Consider the following 18,627-nt stretch of genomic DNA (forward strand, 5'->3'; position numbering starts at 1 on the left):
GTTTGCGGGTACGGAGGAGTCTTAGCTGGCTTTGGAGGAGGGACGCAAGGCAGACACCTGGTGGGACCGGCAGCTGTCCTTGGGGTGTGGGGCAGGGGAGGGGGATGGACAGGGACAGTGGGGTCCAAATCCTTGGTGCCCACTTCCTCTCTGCCAGTCCTTCGCTGGGTGCTGCCGGGTTCTGAGAGGCTCCAGCTCTGGCTCGGCTCCCAGCAGCCCCCAGACTGAGAAGACAGCTGGACAGAACCCCCCCAGGTCCTGGGGTCAGTGCTGGGGCAGGGGGAGAGGGTGGGGGAGCTGTTGGTATGCCATGGACTGACGGGATACATCCCTTGTCTTCCTGTCTTGTCCGCCTGTCCTCCATCGATGCACACGGCACTGGACTGGGTTGGGTTGGTTGGGTCTCCCCACCCCTTGACCTGTCCCTCCAGGGCCTGGCGGAGGGCAGCCCTCAGTTTAATGAAGGGAGGGAAGAAGCAGAGGCCGCACTCCAGGCTGAAAAGTGATCAGATGGGAGGTTCACAGGCTTTCAGACGAAGAGAGGGTTGAGTGCACGTGGCCAGAGTGTGGATGTGATGGCCGGAGCAGGTGCAGCCCACCTTGGACCACGAGGTGAAACCCACATAATGACAATGGCGCGACTACGATGTAGGAACCGGGGATCCCCCAAAGCGTTCATGACATTGCTCTACCACCAGTCCTGGGTGGCCTCCCTCCAGAAGAAGAGCTAAGCCTCCATCTGTTTAAGCTGCTGGGAACATCGGATTGTAACCCTCACCAGGGCCCCAGGGTTCGTTTCTTGCAGCCACAAACATCACTCGTTGCCAGCCTGAGTGTCATCCTTGAACTATGTGCCAGGGATGCGGAAGTGGGTAAGACAGACCATATGGTCCAGCCCCCATGGACCATCAGTTGGCACACCAGCAACTGAGTCAGGTAAGGAGAAAGGTAAGGAAGAAAAGTGGAACAGGAAGAGGTAGAAAACACCAGAGGTGGAGAGGGGTCGGGGACGTTGATGTTGCACCATGACCTAAAGCAAGTGAGAGCCCGGGCCAAGCAAAGAGCTGGAGGAAAAAGAATACTGGGGAGCAGGCACAGCAGGTGCAAAGGCCCTGAGGTGGGAATGGGCTTGACAGCTTCCAGGACAGCTGGTGTGGGTGGGCTGGAGGAAGGTAAGTGAGGGCCAGACAAGGCAGGTCCGGAGTAGGGGTAGCTGTGGCTGCAGGGAGAGGGGTAGAGAGGTGACATGCCCCCGAGGTCCCTGCTCACGGGGTCCCCATGCCTGTCTCATCACTTCCCTTTGCCTCTTGGCACCCCCCATCCCAGCTTATGCCTGCAGCCCTGGGGTCACGGCCACCTACTGTGGCCCGAGCCCACGGCTGGGTTGCTTTCTCTGCTTTTCTCCGTTTCCCCCTGTCCCTGTCCCACTTCCTCACTCTCACATCTGAGTGACCAAGCAGACAAGATGTTGAAGGAAACTTCAGTTTCTGTGGTTTCAGCTTTGGGGCTTCAATCCCCACAGCCTGATCAGGTGTCTCTGCGGGACGCCCCCTGCCCTCCAAACTTGGCAAAGCTCCAGCATGGCTGAGAGGCACCCAGGCACCCACTGGCCTCCCCTGCTGTGCCCTGGAGCCACAGAGCCGACGGTGAGCCACGTGCCGCCACACTCTGGGAAAACGCTACAACGCAGGCCCATCACAGACTGTGGCATCCTGGCACATTCAAGGCTCTGAGGAGGTCTGCAGCCCAGTGGGACACAGAGGCCACTACCGGCCCCGTGTGTGCCGGGAGGGCTCCGCCAAGTGTATAATGGGCTGAATCGTGTGCCCCAAAAGGGTATGTCCACAGGCTACTGTCAGAAAGCCAAGTCAAGTGTTTGTGAGGATGTGAAGCAAGTGAAAACCCTTGTTCCCTGTTGGCAGGAAAATAAAAGGTACAGTGGCCACGGAAAACCCTACAGAGGTGCCTCGAGATCTAAACAGAATTACTATATGAATCGACAATTACACTTCTAGGAATATCCCCAGAATTGAAGGCAGATTCTTGAGGAGATATTTGTACATCCGTGTTCCCAGCAGCTCTACCGCGAGATGCAAAGCGTGGAAGCCTCCCAAATGTCTATCAACAGACAGACAGGGGACACTGTGACATATGGACTAGGATTTGGCCCTAAAAAGGAGGTTAATTCGGACCCAGGCTATGGCATGGATGGACCGCGAGGACGTTATGCTGAGTGACATAAGCCAGCCACGAAAGGACAGATCTTGTATGGCTCCGCTCACGGGAGGTGGCCAGAGCAGTCAAGTTCACAGGGACAGAGAGGAGACTTGCGGGGCCTGAGAAAGGGGACAGCGGAGGGCTGTTTAACAGGGGTAGTTTCAGGTCGCCAAGGGCTCTGGGGACGGAGGGGGGTGCTGCACAGTGGCGTGAATGGACCTAATGCCACTGAACGCGACACTTAAGAATGGTTAAGATGATGGGCGCCGGGGCGGCTCAGTTGGCTAAGTGTCCGATTCTTGATTTTGGCTCAGGTCATGATCTCACAGTTCATGAGATTGAGCCCTGAGTCACGCTCCATGTGCAGACAGCGTGGACCCACATGTGGCTCGCTCTCTCTCTGCCCCTCCCTGGCTCATGCATGCACTCTCTCCCTCTAAATAAATAAATAACTTTTAAAAACGGTTAAGACGGTAATTTTTTTTTTTTTTAATGTCTGTTTATTTTTGAGAGGGAGAGAGAGAATGAGCCAGGGAGGGACAGAAAGAGAGGGAGACAAGGAGGGGCACCTGGCTGCCTCAGTCGGTTAAGTGTCAGACTTTGCCTCAGGTCATGATCTCGAGGTTCTTGAGTTGGGAGCCCTGCATCGGGCTCTGTGCTGACAGCTCGGAGCCTGAGGCCTGCTTCCGACTCTGTGTCTCCCTCTCTCTCAGCCCCTCCCCCACTCACACTCTCAAAAAACAAACATTAAAAAAAGAAAAAAAGAAAAAGAAAAGGAGACACAGAATCCAAAGTAGGCCTCAGGCTCCGAGCTGTCAGCACAGAGCCCGATGCGGGGCTCGAACTCATGAACTGTGAGATCATGACCTGAGCCGAAGTCGGACGCTTAACCGACTGAGCCACCCAGGTGCTCCTGTTAGGTGTTTTTTAACAGGCACACACACACGCACACACGCCCGCACGCACGCTATGCCCATGCCCGAACCCCTGGAACCTCAGACGTGACCTCATCTGCAGGTGTCATTCCTAAGAATCTTGAGAAAAGCTCACCCCGGATTTAGGGCTATCCTATGTCCAATGACAGGTGTCCTTACTAGAACAGGAGAGGACACAGGGAGAAGGACATGTGACAACAGGGGCAGACAGTGCAGGGGTGTGTCTACAAGCCCAGGATGGGCGCGGAGGGCCAGCAGCCACCAAACCCCGGGAAGGAACAGTGAGACGAAGGCGTCAGGGCCACGCGCGGCCTGGGCACCCCTGGCCCCGCCACCCGCCGAGGACCACGACACAGTGGAGACTTCAAGCCAATGCTCCCTTTAATATCTGGTCACCCGGAGCCACGGCCGGGGGAGGCTGGGCTGGTGGCCGGACCCCTGGGGCTTCCCAGCGGCACCACGCAGCTTTCGGGAAACGAGGCCTGGGGTGGCGGCGGCGGCGGCGGCGGCAGCGAGGGCCCAGCTCAGGAAGGTCCCGGCCCTCGGGGGGCGGCCTGCGGTCCCAGCTGTGGTGTCCCTCGGGGCCAGCTACAAAGTGGAATGCTTCTCAAAGGGCACGGTCAGGAGTCGGGCCGCTGCCTCGTCCAGGAACCAGCAAAGTTTTCCCGTGTGCGGCTGGACCAGGGCGGCGGGGAGGGGGTTCTCCTCCTTGGCCTCCAGAATGCGCTGCAGAAAAACGGCACGATCGTGAGGCCCCCGCCCGCACCCCCAGCACCCCTCGGAGCCCCCAGGACCCCCCAGGGACAAGACTGTCCTACTCGCAAGATGTGATGTCGCCCTTCCGGCTGGCCTGGCTTTAACAATCAACGAGGACAGGGTCTCTACCTTCCCGTCATCTGTCACTGTAACGCCGGGGTCAGCACACCTTTCCTGACAGATCAGAGTCACTCTTCTGGGTCTGCAGATCATACCCGGTCTCTGTTACAACTACTCAGCTCAGCTGTCACAGAGCAAAAGCAGCAGCCGGTGACCCAGTGACGAACCGGCACAGCCTCTTCCCACAATGCAATCTGAATTCCGCAGAAGCTTCACATGTCAAAGAATATTCTTCTTTTGATTTTTTTGCCATCTGCTTTAAAATCCTTCTTGGTGTGTGGGGGGCAGGGGGTACGCCTGGGGGACTCAGTCAGTTGAGCATCCAACTCTCGATCTCAGCTCAGGTCACGACCTCATGGTTCGTGAGTTCGAGCCCTATGTCGGGCTCTGCGCTGATAGTGCAGAGGCTGCTTGGGATTTTCTCTTTCCCTCTCTCTGCTCTTCCCGTTTGCTCTCTTATTTAAATATATAAACTTAAAAAAAAAAAGTCTTAAAAAAAAAAAGTCCTTAGGTGGCAGGATTTGGTCCCGTGGGCTGCCATGTGCTGATCTCCAGATGTGACCTCACAATTAGTGGGAATTATGAACACTGCTTTCTGATAGCCAGGCCTGCCCCCATACACGCTGTCATTTCTTCTGACCATGGCCCTATGAGGTCACCTCTATTTCCACCCCCATTTTACAGTCGGGGAAACTGAGGCTAGAATGGTCTCATGTGAGTGTACTCTGAGTTAAAACCACTGGACTAATCCTCAGGAGGACAACACAGAAGGGTTTTCCCAGCCCACCTTGCAGATGGGAAAGTAGGGGCCTGGTGGGGGGTTAAGTGGCTGCCCAAGGCCATGCTAGGCATCACAGGCAGGGACGCTGGTCTGTTGGATTTTTTATAGTCTGAACCCTTAATCCCAATGCCAAGCCACCCCTGTGAGGACATCTGGGCTTAACAGTTTGGGAGGAAGATTTATTACTCATTAATTAATTAATTTAAAAAAATTATTTTATAGTTTATTTATTTTTGAGACAGAGAGAGACAGAGCATGAGTGAGGGAGGGGCAGAGAGAGAGGAAGACAGAGAGTCTGAAACAGGCTCCAGGCTCTGAGCTGTCAGCACAGAGCCTGATGTGGGGCTCAAATCCATGAACCATGAGATCTGACCTGAGCCGAAGTCGGATCCTTAACCAACTGAGCCACCCAGGCGCCCCACTCATTAATTTAAAACAATATTTCTGGGGCACCTGGGTGGCTCAGGGGGTTGAGTGTCTGACTTCAGCTCAGGTCATGATCTCAGTTTACAAGTTCGAGATCCAGGTTGGGCTCTCTGCTGTCTGCGCAGAGCCCACTTCAGACCCGATCTCTCTCTCTCTCTCTCTGTCTCTCCCCCTCTCTTTCTCTGCTCCTACCCCACTTATGCGCGTGCGCACGCACATGCTCTCACTCAAGAATAAACATTTATTTTAAAAAGTTTTTTTTCAACATTTTATTTATTTTTGAGAGAGACAGAGAAAGAGCGTGAGCAGGGGAGGGGCAGAGAGAGAAGGAGACACAGAATCTGAAGCAGGCTCCAGGCTCTGAGCTGTCAGCACAGAGCCCGATGTGAAGCTCAAACCCATGAACCGTGAGATTATGACCTGAGCCAAAGTCCGTTGCTTAACTGGCTGAGCTACCCAGGTGCCCCTCCAAAGTAAACATTTAAAAAAAAAAATCCCATTTCTTCCATAGTTGGACTTTTCTGATAATGGTAATTAAAAAATATTTTTTATTATTTACTTTATCTCTAATATCTTATTTGTTTTATATTTTCCTAAAATATTAAGTAAACTATCTTTTTTCTTATTCTTCCTTTTTAATTTATTCCTACTACATAACTCCCCCTCCCCCATTAGTTCTGCAAGGGGTCTATCTTTGGGATCTATTACCCCTAAGCTTTAAAGAATATTAACCAATCCAGGGGTGCCTGGGTGGCTTAGCTGATTGAGGGTCCAACTTCGGCTCAGGTCATGATCTCATGGGCCGTGAATTCAAGCCCCGCATCAGGCTCACTGCTGACAGCGCAGAGCCCACTTCGGATCCTCTGTCCTCCTCTCTCTGCCTCTCCCCCGCTTATACTCTCTCAAAACTAAATAAAACATTAAAAAAAAAAAAAGAATATTAACCAATGCATTAATTTCTGATTTTAATGTCACTTATTCTTTTCACTGACTTTTCTTGGATTTTTGTTAGTGTTCTTTTCCCTAAGTCTAGAGTAAAGGGCTCAATTTGTTTATTTTAACTGTTTTTTTAATTTAATAATTTTTTCAAAAAATTATATTTTAAAGAAATCTCTACATCCAGTGTGGGGCTTGAACTTACAACCCAAGATCAAGAATCATGCCCTTATTTAATCATTTTTGAAACTGCACTTTTAAAGCTATGAATTTACCTCTGAGTGCAGCTTTGGCCTCATCTCATCAAGTTCATTTCATAATTGTTTATTCCTAAGTAGCCTGTAATTATAGTTCCCATATCCCCTTCAACCCAAGAATTACTGAAGTACCTTGGGACCTGGTGCTTCCAGCACAATACTGTCTGGGGTCATATTCCATCCCTGGGCCCATATGCCATGACCTTCCTGGGAATGGGGCCCTTGGCCATTACCTTCAGAACAGCTGCCTTGCCTTCTCCAGTTGCCACAAAAATGACAGTTCGGGCTGCATTTAACACAGGAAGTGTGAGGGTCACGCGCTCTGGTGGTGGCTTTGGGGAGTCGCTGATAGGGGCCACGATTTTCTCCCGCTCCTGGGGGAGGGAGCCCGGGGTGGAGACAGGATGATGTCACTTCAACTCCTCGAGCACTCACACACAACACACACCAGGCATGATCTATCCCCTTACTAGCCCCATGGTACTTGATTTAAATCCCCATTTTAAGATGGGTAAACCAAGGCTCCAGAGGGCTAAGCCTTGCAAGTTGGCAGAGACTGATGCACCTCTCAGCCCCCCAAAAGTGGCCCTCCCTCCGGAAGTTCTAGTGGGCAGAGGCGCATGTGGGTGTGCTCACCTGCAGGAGGGGGTGGTCTGGGAAGAGTGAGCAGGTGTGGCCATCAGGACCCACCCCAAGAATCAGCAGGTCGAAAACTGGAATGGAGTCCCCTTGGAAGGCCTGCGAGGGGCAAAGACAGTCCTGAGAGGGTGGGGGTGGGGTGGGGCTCGAAGGACACAAAGAGAGTGCGGTCAGAAAAAGAGTGGTGGTTGTAACACAGGGAGCAGCACTCAGCCTCACCTGCAAGAAGGGGCCTCTAGGAGGTTCTACGTTTCACCCGTCTGGCCAAAAGTCTGGGGACACAAGCGTCCCCAAGATGTGAGAACCCGGGCTCACTCCCAGAGTGTCTGAGGCTGGGCCATCGTCAGGGACCTGAAGGTGGGGCTGTGGACTCTCAGGGAGGGAGGGGGGAGTCCTCAAAGGCATCCGTCCAGGGCGGGGCTGCATTTGCCAACTACCCCTGGGGGGAGGGCGCTAGTTTTTGCTGGTGATAATCACACAGTGCCACCTGCAGGGCTGCTCCATCACCACCACGTGGCACTCACCTGTCTCAGCTTCTTGGCATAGTCCTCGGCCGCCTCCTCCACGGGCAGCTGGGGGTTAATGGTGATCACCTGGCTGTCGGGGATGGGCAGCCTGGAGAGCAAGTGGGTCTGCAGCAGATGGAGGGACAAAGTCACCAACAGCCACATGTGGTTCCCAGAGGCGCAAGGTTTGCACGTGTGACTGAATTCTCCGGGTGAGGGTGCCTCCAGGGCAGGGCCGTCGTTACACCCACCTCCTGCGTGAGTCGGGATCCCAGGGGCATTACCGCCAGGAGGCAAGTCCAGCATGATTGGGGGCCTCCTGGCCCCCGCCTGCACCTGTGTGGCCACATCACAGCGCTGTTTCAAAGCCCCCAGGGTCCCTTGGACCTCAGGACAAAACCCAGCCTTTGATCTGCTCTTGGATGGACCCTGGACCCCCCCACCTTGGTGCCTCCCATCACATGGCATCTAGCCCACTGAAGCGGTGCCAAGCGGAGCCACAAAGGAAAAGCAGGAAGCAGCAAAAAGATAGTATTAGAGGGGGAAAGTGACAGGGACACAGAGTAAACAGGCCAGACCACACCGGCCCGAGGAGTAAGAGCTCTATATTGAGGGTAATGGGGAGCCAAGGAGGGCGAAGAGACGCGGTCAGGAATGGGGAGAAGAGACGCGGTCAGATCTGTTGTTGGAAAGCCTCTCTGCTTGGTCCAAGGTCCCCATCTCTACACACCCTCGGGGATTACACTAAGCAGAGCCAGTGGGGGATATCAGGGCCCTGCTTCTGTCACATGATCCTCCCCTCAGCTGCCCTTCCCCTACCGGCTCAGAGCCATTCCCTCCCCCTCGGGCCGGGCTCCTTCCAGGGAGCTCAGGCTCAGAATGTCACTAGGACAGGTTCCTGGAAGCAGAAGTGCTGACTGATGAGGCTGTTTCTCTTGTAACATTCTCAGAAAGGCAGCCCCTGCTCGTGGTCCCAGCAGCCACGGAGCCAGGAGCAGAAGACCCACGGGGCACACGGGGTGAGCAGACCACTCACACCGACAGAGCCCCAACGTACACGAGGTCCGTCCTTGAGGACGGAAGCGCTGCTGCATCCCTATCCTGGGTTGACCAGTGACCCCCCCAAATTCACGTCCACCCGGAACCTCAGAAAGCGACTTTAACTGGAAGAAGGTCTTTGCAGATGTGATCAGGTGACTTCATAGTAGATTAGCGTGGGCCCTAAATCCAACGGCCGGTGAGGGATCGGAGGCCAAGGAACATCTAGAGCCCCCAAAGGCTGGCCTCCCCTTGAGCCTCCAGAGGGAGTGTGGCCTCGCCACCACCTGGATTTCAGGCTTCTCCGGAACCGAGGAAATAAATTCTTGTTGTTCTAAGCCATCCAATCTGCGGAGCTTTGTTATAGCGGCTTCCACCCCCACCCCACCCCCGCCGCCCCCAGGTATTCACGTGGCTCCCCTCACCCGGCAGGAGTAAATCCTTACCCCACATTTGTTCCCGCAACCTCTGGCCCAGCTCTGCCCACGACCAGGTCCTCATACCTCCAGGCCCCAGCTCAAACATCACCCCTCAAACCCCCCCAGCCCCCTCCCTCCTGGCTGAATGATCTTCCCCGGGCTCTATCATCTCACACTACTATCTTCTGTCCACACTGCATTCTGTGAACGCGCTGCCCTGTGTGTCAGTGCCCGATGCCCCACTGTGAGCCCCATGCGACAACTGCCCAGCCCCCACCGTGTCCCCAGCGTTGGACACGGAGACATACAAGAAACGTCCCTGCATCACTTTTGTTTACTGTTTTCTTAGAATTTTGTTACTTGAACAAGTACAGTTGTCCTAATTAAAAAAAAAAAGTCAAAGTTCTGTGGCACCTGGGTGGCTCAGTTGGTTGAGCGCCCTACTCTGGATTTCGGCTCAGGTCATGATCTCAAGGATTCTCCTTCTCCCTCTCTCGGCCTCTCTCCCCTCCTCTAAATTAATTAATTAATTAACGTTCTTCAAGTGTATGCAAAATAAAAAGAAACATGAACCCACTTTTTAATTAAACTTTTTTTAAATTTTTTAATGTTTTATTTATTTCTGAGAGAGAGAGAGAGAGTGAGAGACAGTGTGGGCGGGGGAGGGTCAGAGAGGGAGGGAGACACAGAATCTGAAACAGGCTCCAGGCTGCAAGCTGTCAGCACAAAGACGAACGCGGGGCTCAAAGGCTCGAACCCACCAACCGTGAGATCATGACTTGAGCCGAAGTCGGATGCTTAACCGACTGAGCCACCCAGGTGTCCCTTTAATTAAACTCTTGAGGAAGACACAGAGGGAGGCCCCCGCCCCTGAGATGTGTCCCAAGTGCCATCTGGCGGCTCCCTTCAAACCCTGGCTCCCCTCCTAGTCAGTAGGTGACTGTGCCACCTCAGCTCTCCTGGCCCCAGTTTCTCCATCCATGAAATGGAGGAACTAACAGCCCCCACCTCGGGTTATTGTGAAATTTCATGAGATGTGGACGAAATGCTTAGTAATCAGTAAGCCTTCCTTCTTCGGACAAAACAACAACAGAAAATCATCGGCTCAAACTTCCGTGTAAAGAGAATGAAACACACCCAGGACCTCGGTGACCAGAAGCTTCTGGCCAAGCCTGCCCCTTCCACACCTCCCTGGGCGCGTTTTCCAAGTCGAGGGCAGAAGAGCTGACACAGATGCAGCCGGGGAACCCCAGGGCAGACCAGGACCCCTCCAAGCCTCGGTTTCCCTGGTCCTATAGGATGTGAGGCCACAAGCCAAGGACAGCCAGCCCTGCAGGCGATCAGCACCCAAAGCTCGATGTAGCTCATCGAGAACTGAAGCCCACGCTCCGCACCGGATACCTCCTGCCTGGCCCGTCCCTGCCTCTGCCCTTGCAAGTTACCAGGCTGCGCCTGAATGTCTCTAGGCGCCTGGCACCGGCCGCTCTGTTTCACCTGCACGCCTCTGCCCAGGCGGTTCCCTGGGCCCGGCCACTGTAATACGCATAATGGGACCTCAAGGCCCCCCACGGGCCCACTCGGGTGGCAGCGGAGGTGGGAGTTCAGGGCACGCGGCAGACCCCTCCCAGACAGTGGCAGAGGGTGACCCTATGTGACCCGCCCCCGCAGCTGGGTTCAGGAGGCGGGAGCGGCCTTCTGGAAATGACCCCCGGCGGCCCCCGTAGGCGGCTTCAGGCGGTGGGCGCGGCCCTCTCGGCGGCGTGACCCCCGGCGGCCCCCGTAGCTCTCACCCGGTAGAGGCCGTACGTGCTCTCGGCGTGCTCGAAGGGCACGAGGCGCTCGTCGCAGAAGCCCACGGTCCAGCGCGCGAGGCTGGCGGGTCCGGCGGGGGCGGCGGCGGCGGGCAGCTCGCGGGCCAGCATCGACACGAGGCTGCCGCCCGACAGGCCGAGCGCGAAGCGGGCGCGGGCACCCGCCAGGCAGCACGCCGCGCGCTGCGCCACCAGTTGCGCTAGCGACGCGCCCAGCTCCTGCGGACTCGAGAAGACCGAGATGAGGCCCGGGGCCGGCGCGGCCATGGCGACGGCGGCGGCGGGGAGGCGGAAGCGCTCCAGGCTGCCAGCAGCGCGCCTGCGCGGTGGCCGGCCCCGCCACACAGCTGTCAGTACCTTCGGGCGGCCGCCTTTGGCACATGCGCACTCCCGCGAGTGAAGTCGCCGCGGGTCCCGGCGGTCGATCCGAAGGGGCTCGTTGATTTCTTTACGCGCTGTGCCCGAACTCTTCCCTGGTCTGGGGCGGGCGGCTCCGGTGCGGCTGGTCACAGCCCCGTGGTGTCAGGGAAGGGCCGCAGAGAGGACCCCACAGCTGGGGTCCCCAAGAGGGGTATGTGGGGGGGAATGGAGGGAAGGAGGAGATGGGAGATGTCCTGGAGGAGGTCACATTTTGGTGGACTTTCAAGTTCCTGAACCTCCTGACATACTGATTTTGTGGCTTTTTGTTGTCGTCCTCTTTAAAATACAAGCTACAGGGGCGCCTGGGTGGCTCGGTCGGCTGAGCATCCGACTTTGGCTCAGGTCGTGGCCTCGCGGATTGTGAGTTCAAGCCCCGCGTAGGGCTTTGTGTTGACAGCTCAGAACCTGGAGCCTGTTTTAGATTCTGTGTCTGCCTCTCTCTCTCTCTCTGCCCCTTCCCCACTCTTACTCTGTCCATCTCTCCTTCAAAAATAAACATTAACATTTTTTTTTTTAATAAAATACAAGCTACATGAGAGCAGGGTGTGTTTTATTCACAAATACCCCGGAAAGCCCCCTGAACTATGCCCGTTGCAGAATTGGGGCTGAAGACGTATTTGTTAAATTGCTTCTGCAAATGCTCCCGGGGGATTTGTGTGTCTGAGGACCCCGAGAGGCCTCTATCCTGGCTGGCTCTTGCCTAGAGGAGCTCCTAGAATGGGGCAAATGGTTCTTGGCTGATGACAAAGAGACTATAGCATGGGAAGAGAAGACTGGAAGCGGAGACCTAGCAGGCCTGGCGAGCTGGGCCACTTATCCAGGCCAGATAATCCAGTAGCCTGTAGTACGTGCCAAGAGACTTGCAGAGGCAGTGGTCTCTAAAATCAGTAGCAAGTTAAGAAGACAGTCTATTTACAAAAGCATCAAAAAAAAAAAAAAAAAAAGAGATACTTAGTAATGAACTTAATAAAAGAATCGCAAAACTTGGTGCACTGCAAATTACAGAACTTCACTAAAAATAATTGAAAGAATTACCTAAGTTCTAAGTGAATGGGAAGATATCTTTGGTTCATGGATTGGAAGATTTAATATCGTTAAGATGGCAGTACTCCCCAAAGTGGTCTACAGATTCAACCCAATGGCTATCAAAATTCAGACTTCTTTTTTGGGGTAGAAATGGACAAGCCAATCCTAAAATTCCTATGGAATTGGAGGAGGCCCCCAGGTAGCCAAGATAATTAGGGAAAAAAAGCAGAGTTGGAGAACTCACACTTCCCGATTCAAACTTGCTACAGAGCTGCAGCAACCCAGACCTTGTGGTAGTGGCGTGAGGAGAGACCTATCAGTGCAGTAGAACTGACAATGCAGATATAAACTCATCCATCATGGTCAGTGCATCTTTAAAAACAAGGGTGCCAGAATCATGCAATAGGAAAAGAATGGCCTTTTCAACAAGCCAAACAACTAGATAGTCACATGCAAAAGATTGAAGTTAGACCCTGTAGTGGCAGAATAGTAGACCCCCACCCCCACGCCGGCCAAAGGTGTCTACACCATAATCCCCAGAACCTGTGAATGATAGGTTGCTTGGCAAGGGGAAATAGTGGTTGCAGATGCAAGTTGCAAATCAGCTGTCAAAATAGACACCCTGGATGGGCCCCAGGTAATCACCAGGGTCCTTGTAAATGGAAGAAGGGAGCCGATGAGGGAGAACCAGAGGAGTGACAGCATGCTAAAGACTCAACCCACTTGCTGGGTTAGAAGATGGAAGAAGAGGCAATGAATCAAGGAATGTGGGTGGCATCTAAAAGCTAGAAAAGGCATGGAAGTGGGTTCTCTCAACTTCCAGAGGGAATGCAGGCACATGCCAATGCCTTGATTTTGGTCAAGGGAGATCCATTTCTGACTTCTGACCTTCAAGAACTGTGAGATAATAAATTGGTGTTATTTTAAGCCAGTAAGTGTGTGGTAATTTGTTACATCCGCACTGGGAAATGAATACAGATCCCCACCTCACACTATATACAAAAATTTAAATGGATCGGGGTGCCTGGCTGGTTCAGTCCATAGAGCATGCAACTCTTTTTTTTCTCTTAATTTTTTAAATTTTTTAAATTTATTCCTAGGAGAGAGAGAGAGAGACAGACAGAGTGAACAGGAGAGGGTCAGAGAGAGAGGGAGTCACAGACTCTGAAACAGGCTCCAGGCTCTGAGCTGGCAGTCAGCACAGAGCCCGACGCGGGGCTCGAACCCACGAACCACAAGATCATGACCTAAGCGAAAGTCGGACACTTAACCAACTAAGCCACCCAGGCGCCCCTAGAGCATGCAACTCTTTATCTCAGGGCTGTAGGTTTGAGCCCCACATTGGGTGTAGACATTACTTAAAATCTTAAAAAACAAAAATTAAAATGGGCCAAATGTCTACATGGAAGAGCTGAAACGAAAAACTCTTAGAAGAAAACAAAGGCGTAAATCTTTTTTAAAAATTTATTTAGAGAGAGAGCAGAAGGCAGGCATATGACTGGAGACTCACCATCCAGGCCAGACTGGAGATGAGACCAGAGAAGGAAGGGCCACACCCCTTAGTGGAACCTCAGGAGGGCTTGAGTAGGGGAGAGGCCTGGGGTATGTCTTTAAAAGACCGCTTTGGCTACGAGATAAAGGGATGGTCGAGGGATGGGGTGGAAGTCAGGAGGCCAGCCAGGAGCCATGTCCAGTGGGCTAGACAAGTCTAGTGCTGGCTGGGTTTCGTGGGTGCAGGGTCTGTCTTGGAGGCGGGGCTCCCAGTCCTTTCTGATGGATGGGCCAAGGAGCATGAGAAAAAGAGGAATCAGGATGGAGTTCTGAGTTTCTAGCTTACGTAATTAGCTGCGTGGTGGAGCTTAAACTAACCGAGACACAGAAGCAGATTGGAGAGAAAACCCAGGTCCATTTGTTGCCCATGTTTTGTCTGAAATAGATATATTTCCCAAAGAAAGTTCGGGCAAGATGTGGAAAATTGGAACTCTTACACACAGCTGCTGGCGGGACCATAGAATGGTGCAGTCACTTTGAAAAACAGTCTGGCAGTTCCTCAAAATAGTTACCATATGACCTAGTATTTCCACACTTTGGTTTATCCCCCCCCCCAATTAAAAACATATGTTCACACAAAGACGAGTACACAAATGCGCGCAGCAGCACTGTTCACAACCGCTAAACACGGTAAATAACTCAATGTCCATTAACTGATGGTCAACAAAATGTGGTCCATCCATACAACGGAATCTTACTTGTCCATAAAAAGGAACGAACCTGGATGAACCTTAAAAACACTGTGCCAAGTGAAAGGAGACAGACACCGAAGACACATGTATGATTTCATTTACATGAAATGTCCAGAACAGACAAATCCATAGAGACAGAAAGCCAGTTCATGGCTGCAAGGGCCTGAGGAAAGAGACTTCTAATGAGTATGAGGTTTTCTTTTAGGGGAATTAAAATATTCTGGAACCAGATAGAGGTGACGGCTGCACAACTCTGTAAACACTAAACACCACTAAATTGGGCACTTCAAAAAGACAGATTTTAAGGTATGTGAATGACACCTCAACCAAAAACAGATCTGTAGGGGCACCTGGGTGGCTGTGTGGGTTAAGGGTTCACTCTTTTTTTTTTAATAATTTTTTTTAATGTTTTATTTATTTCTAGGCAAGAGAGAGAGACAGCGTGAGCAGGGAAGGGTCAGAGAGAGAGGGAGTCACAGACTCTGAAACAGGCTCCAGGCTCTGAGCTGGCAGTCAGCACAGAGCCTGATGCGGGGCCCGAACCCACGAACCGCGAGATCATGACCTAAGCAAAAGTCGGACGCTTAACTGACTAAGCCACCCAGGCGCCCCAAGGGTCCAACTCTTCATTTCGGTGCAGGTCATGATCTCACAGATCATGGGACTGAGCCCTGCATTGGGCACTGCGGTGACAACATGGAGCCTACTTGGGATTCTCTCTCTCCCTGTGTCTCTGTCCCTCCCCCCTCCCCCGTTTTCTCTCCATTTAAACAAACATTTAAACAAAACAGTAGGAGCTGGCCAGGCATGCTGCGTAAGAACAATGGTTCAGGCACAAGGTCAGCAGGTGCAAAGGCACAGAAGGAAGATGCAGGCGGGAAATGACCAATCATGGTGGAAAGAAAAGAGCCTATAGAATGGCACCCTGGGCCAGGGAGCCTGGACTCCTCCCAAAGTGAGGGAGACCCTCAAAGGGCGAAGGGCCAGAGGCAAGGTTCCAGCCCGCAGCTACCTCTCTGCATGGCAACTCCCCCTCTCTGGCATGGCTTCTCCCTCCCTGTCCCTCACACACCACCGCTCCACCCCTGCAGGTCATGGCCCAGGTGCCGATGCCAGGCCAGGACGAAAGTCTTCCCGCGTCACAGGGACAGACATCCTCTCTGTACACATCCACCCAAGGCCCCTCCATAAAGAGGACGCTTGAGGCAGCAGCTTGCCTTCTGATCCCAGCTCTTCCTCCAGACTTAACTACAGTTCCTGGAGGGGGGTGGCATGGGGGGGGGAAGCAGTCCCAGAACTTCCCACTAGGCATAAACAATACAAAGCTATCAAGCGGTGAAAAGGCCTAGAGGAAGCCTAAACGAAGGAAGCTTTCATCTTGCTAAGTGTTAAGAAGCTGGTTTGAAAAGGCTATACATTGTGTGATTCCAAGCGCCTGACCCAGAAAAAACACAAAACTCCCGGAGATGGTGAAAAGATCCGAGATGGTGAAAAGATCCGTGGCTGCCAGAGTCGGGCTAGGAGGGGGGAGAGACGGACCGCGGGGTTTTTAGGGCAGAGAAACTAGGAAACTAGCACCATGGATGCACGTCACGCATTATGCGTTTGTTGAAGCCCATGGAATGTACCACACCTTCCATATGTAACGTTCGCTGTGGACTTGAGTAATGACCACGGACATAGGCCCATCAATCCTGACAAATGCCGTGTAATAACGCAAGATGCCAATGGTAAGGGAAACCGGTGCGGGGTGACCCAGTACATGGGAACTCTGTACTTTCCACCCGTTTTTGTTTTGTTTTGTTTTGTTTAGAAGCCTGAAGTTACTCTGATACAGTTTATCATTAATCCATTAAAAACAGACACAAAGCCTGATGCAGGATTATTTTCTTGTCAGCTCAGGGGGTTTCTTGCCCTGCTGGGATTCACAGGCTTTGGAACAAGAAAGGGCCTGCTGGCCTGCTTTCTCACTGGGAACTGCCGGCACTGACTTCATTCCCCTCCTCACACCTCAGTTTCCTCATCTGTACAATGGGGGCCATGGCGGTCAAGGTCCCATGGCATGTTATACAGAATGCACTTGCACAGGCACCCTTCTCCTGCCTTCTTCTCTTTGCAGACTGCGCGCATCCAAGGACCAGCCCCGAGCCAACCAGGGCCCTGGTCCCCGGGGCCCCCACCCAGCCAAGGCCCAAGCCTCACAAACCTTTCCTTCTCTGTCCTCTGAAGTGGAAACCAGACGAGATGGACATTATGATACTAGGGGAGGCCCAGCAGACGTTGGGGTTAAGGGGGTGTCCTGGATTAGAATGCCAGCTAGGCCACCTTTGCAGCTCTTACACAGATCTATGGCCCCACTGGACACCTGCCAGAGTGCACGGGCGCCCCCCCTGGACTGGGGCCGGTGCAGGGCTCTGTGAGGCCCCCGAGGCTGCAAGAAAGCAGCGAGAGCGCCAACCCCAGGCCCCAGAGGCCCTGCAGATGGGCTTCCGGGCAACAGGCGGCAGCGAGGAAAAGCCGTGGGTCTTGCTGTTGTCCGGTGAACTTGAGTTCCCCAGTGGAAGTCCTGCCTTCGGAAACCCAGAAAGGGTTCTTCTGTGCCACATGGGGACAGACAGTAAGTAACCAGGATTCAGGCACTGGACACTCTGCAGGTTTATTAAATTCAACTAGGAAACAAAACCTTGGTGCTTGGAAGGGCCCACGTGCAACGGTACATGGGCCCCAGGGTTTGAGGAGCTGGATGGTGCTGCAGCTGGTGCGGCGGGGGGGGGTTCGGGACGGAGAGTCTGGGTGGCCAGTCCCCACAACGGGAGTCCGGGACGAGCCACCAATGAGGTCGATGGGGATGTCCAAGCCACACCAAAGCTAGGTCTGAACTCAACAAAGCCAGTGGGGATATCCAACAGGCTGGAACCCCCAAGGCTCCAAAGTCCATCTCACCGCTGCCACTCCTGTGGGTCCACCAGCAGCCGCGCCCGATGGGGCCCCCTAGAGCCCTCTGCCAGGGTGAGCGTCTGGCTGGTGAGCCAAACAGCCCCCCAATGCAGTCTTCCAGGCTCCTCTAGCAGGAGCTCCGTGGAGGCGCCTGAAAGGAGACATCTGGGCAGGGGCAATGTCCGAGGGGTAACAGTCAATTCTGGAAGCTTCCGAGCATCAGGAAGGGCAGACAGGGGACAGGAGGGAGACCTACCAACGATGGTTAAGTGCAAAGAGGCAACTGGCCCAGCCTGGGAGAGATTTCCAGCTGGCCTGGAGGTCCCTTGACCATGACCCCCTGACACCCAGGTGGGCGGGGCAAACCACGAGGCTCCTCTGCTCAGGAAGGAGGAAGGATGGTCTGCCTGGAGTTCAGACTGGGCTGACACCCTGGGGCCCAGCAGCCTGAGGAGGCCCGGACTGTGGCTCCCTAAGGCACAGCTGAGAGAGAGGCTGGGAGGCTCCATTCTGGGTTGACAACCCAGCAGGGACGAGCCACGGAGGCCCCAAGGACCATGGGGCCCTGCGTGCCCACAGATCTCAGGAGGGAGCAGGGGAAAAGAAAGAGGGAAGAGGTGTGGGTGTGTGGGCCAGGGGGGAGGCTGAGAGGCAGGGAGGAGAGAGATGCACAGAGACACAGGAGCGGGGACCCAGGCAGGAGATGGCTCGGAGGTGGAGGGGCCAGCGGGAAGGTAGCAGAGCTGTAGGGTCCTCCTGGGGTCCAGCTGCTGAGCACCAGGGTGGCCCCAGCAGGTGCCGCTGGGCCAGCCCCCCCAGCCTCACTGGCAGGACCTGGCTGGGAGTCTCTAGTGGGCAGAGGAGGAGTGTCAGAGGGCAAAGGCACCCGAGCAGATGCGAGTGTAGACAGTCTGGTCGAGGGGCAAGTAGTGGCCCTGCTTCAGGTCCAGGAAGAAGAGCCGGTCTGAGGTCTGGCGTGGGTCAAACCCTTCATGCTGCAGTCGGGTCTTCTGGATCTTGAAGGTGCCTAGGCGGGTGGGAGTGGGGATACTCAGCAAGAGGGCTTCTAGGAATCCCCAACACACAGTCCTTTCCTACACCTCCAGGCTTCTGCATAGGCCATCCCCTCGGCTGGAAACATTCTTCCTCATTTGATCTGC

The 18,627-nt window shown here is 54.0% G+C and overlaps 2 protein-coding genes across 4 annotated transcripts in view; both read right to left on the reverse strand.

Moving 5' to 3' along the window:
• Window positions 1-3,512: 3,512 nt before the first annotated feature.
• Window positions 3,513-11,140, reverse strand: PGLS (6-phosphogluconolactonase). Of its 2 annotated transcripts, none has more exons than XM_039243293.1 (5): window positions 10,821-11,140; window positions 7,592-7,699; window positions 7,065-7,166; window positions 6,662-6,802; window positions 3,513-3,878 (listed from the first exon to the last, which is right to left on the reverse strand). In XM_039243293.1, the coding sequence occupies exons 1-5, from the start codon at window positions 11,106-11,108 to the stop codon at window positions 3,741-3,743; spliced, it is 777 nt and encodes a 258-aa protein (XP_039099224.1). In that variant the 5' UTR covers window positions 11,109-11,140; the 3' UTR covers window positions 3,513-3,740. The 2 variants fall into 2 exon arrangements, with proteins under 2 accessions (XP_039099224.1, XP_039099223.1); XM_039243292.1 differs by having other exon boundaries at window positions 7,065-7,187.
• A 6,021-nt stretch (window positions 11,141-17,161) lies between these two features.
• Window positions 17,162-18,627, reverse strand: part of SLC27A1 (solute carrier family 27 member 1) — a 33,969-nt gene continuing 32,503 nt past the window's right edge. For both annotated transcript variants that reach the window (XM_039243290.1, XM_039243289.1), the window contains exon 13: window positions 17,162-18,494. In XM_039243290.1, coding sequence (XP_039099221.1) covers window positions 18,337-18,494 — 158 coding nt within the window. In that variant the 3' untranslated portion in view covers window positions 17,162-18,336. The remainder of the gene's footprint in view (window positions 18,495-18,627) is intronic.

The sequence above is a fragment of the Hyaena hyaena genome, unplaced genomic scaffold (assembly GCF_003009895.1).
Source record: "Hyaena hyaena isolate Hyena2069 unplaced genomic scaffold, ASM300989v1 scaffold_227, whole genome shotgun sequence".
Taxonomy (NCBI): domain Eukaryota; kingdom Metazoa; phylum Chordata; class Mammalia; order Carnivora; family Hyaenidae; genus Hyaena; species Hyaena hyaena.

Bases quoted from the DNA above. Each gene is read 5' to 3' on its own strand.
- PGLS (XM_039243292.1), bottom strand. From the start codon at position 11,108: ATGGCCGCGCCGGCCCCGGGCCTCATCTCGGTCTTCTCGAGTCCGCAG. The intron at 7,700-10,820 runs GTGAGAGCTACG...CATCTGCTGCAG, and splicing joins GCACGTACGGCCTCTACCGG to ACCCACTTGCTCTCCAGGCT. The intron at 7,188-7,591 runs GTGAGTGCCACG...CCACCCTCTCAG, and splicing joins ATGCCAAGAAGCTGAGACAG to GACTGTCTTTGCCCCTCGCA.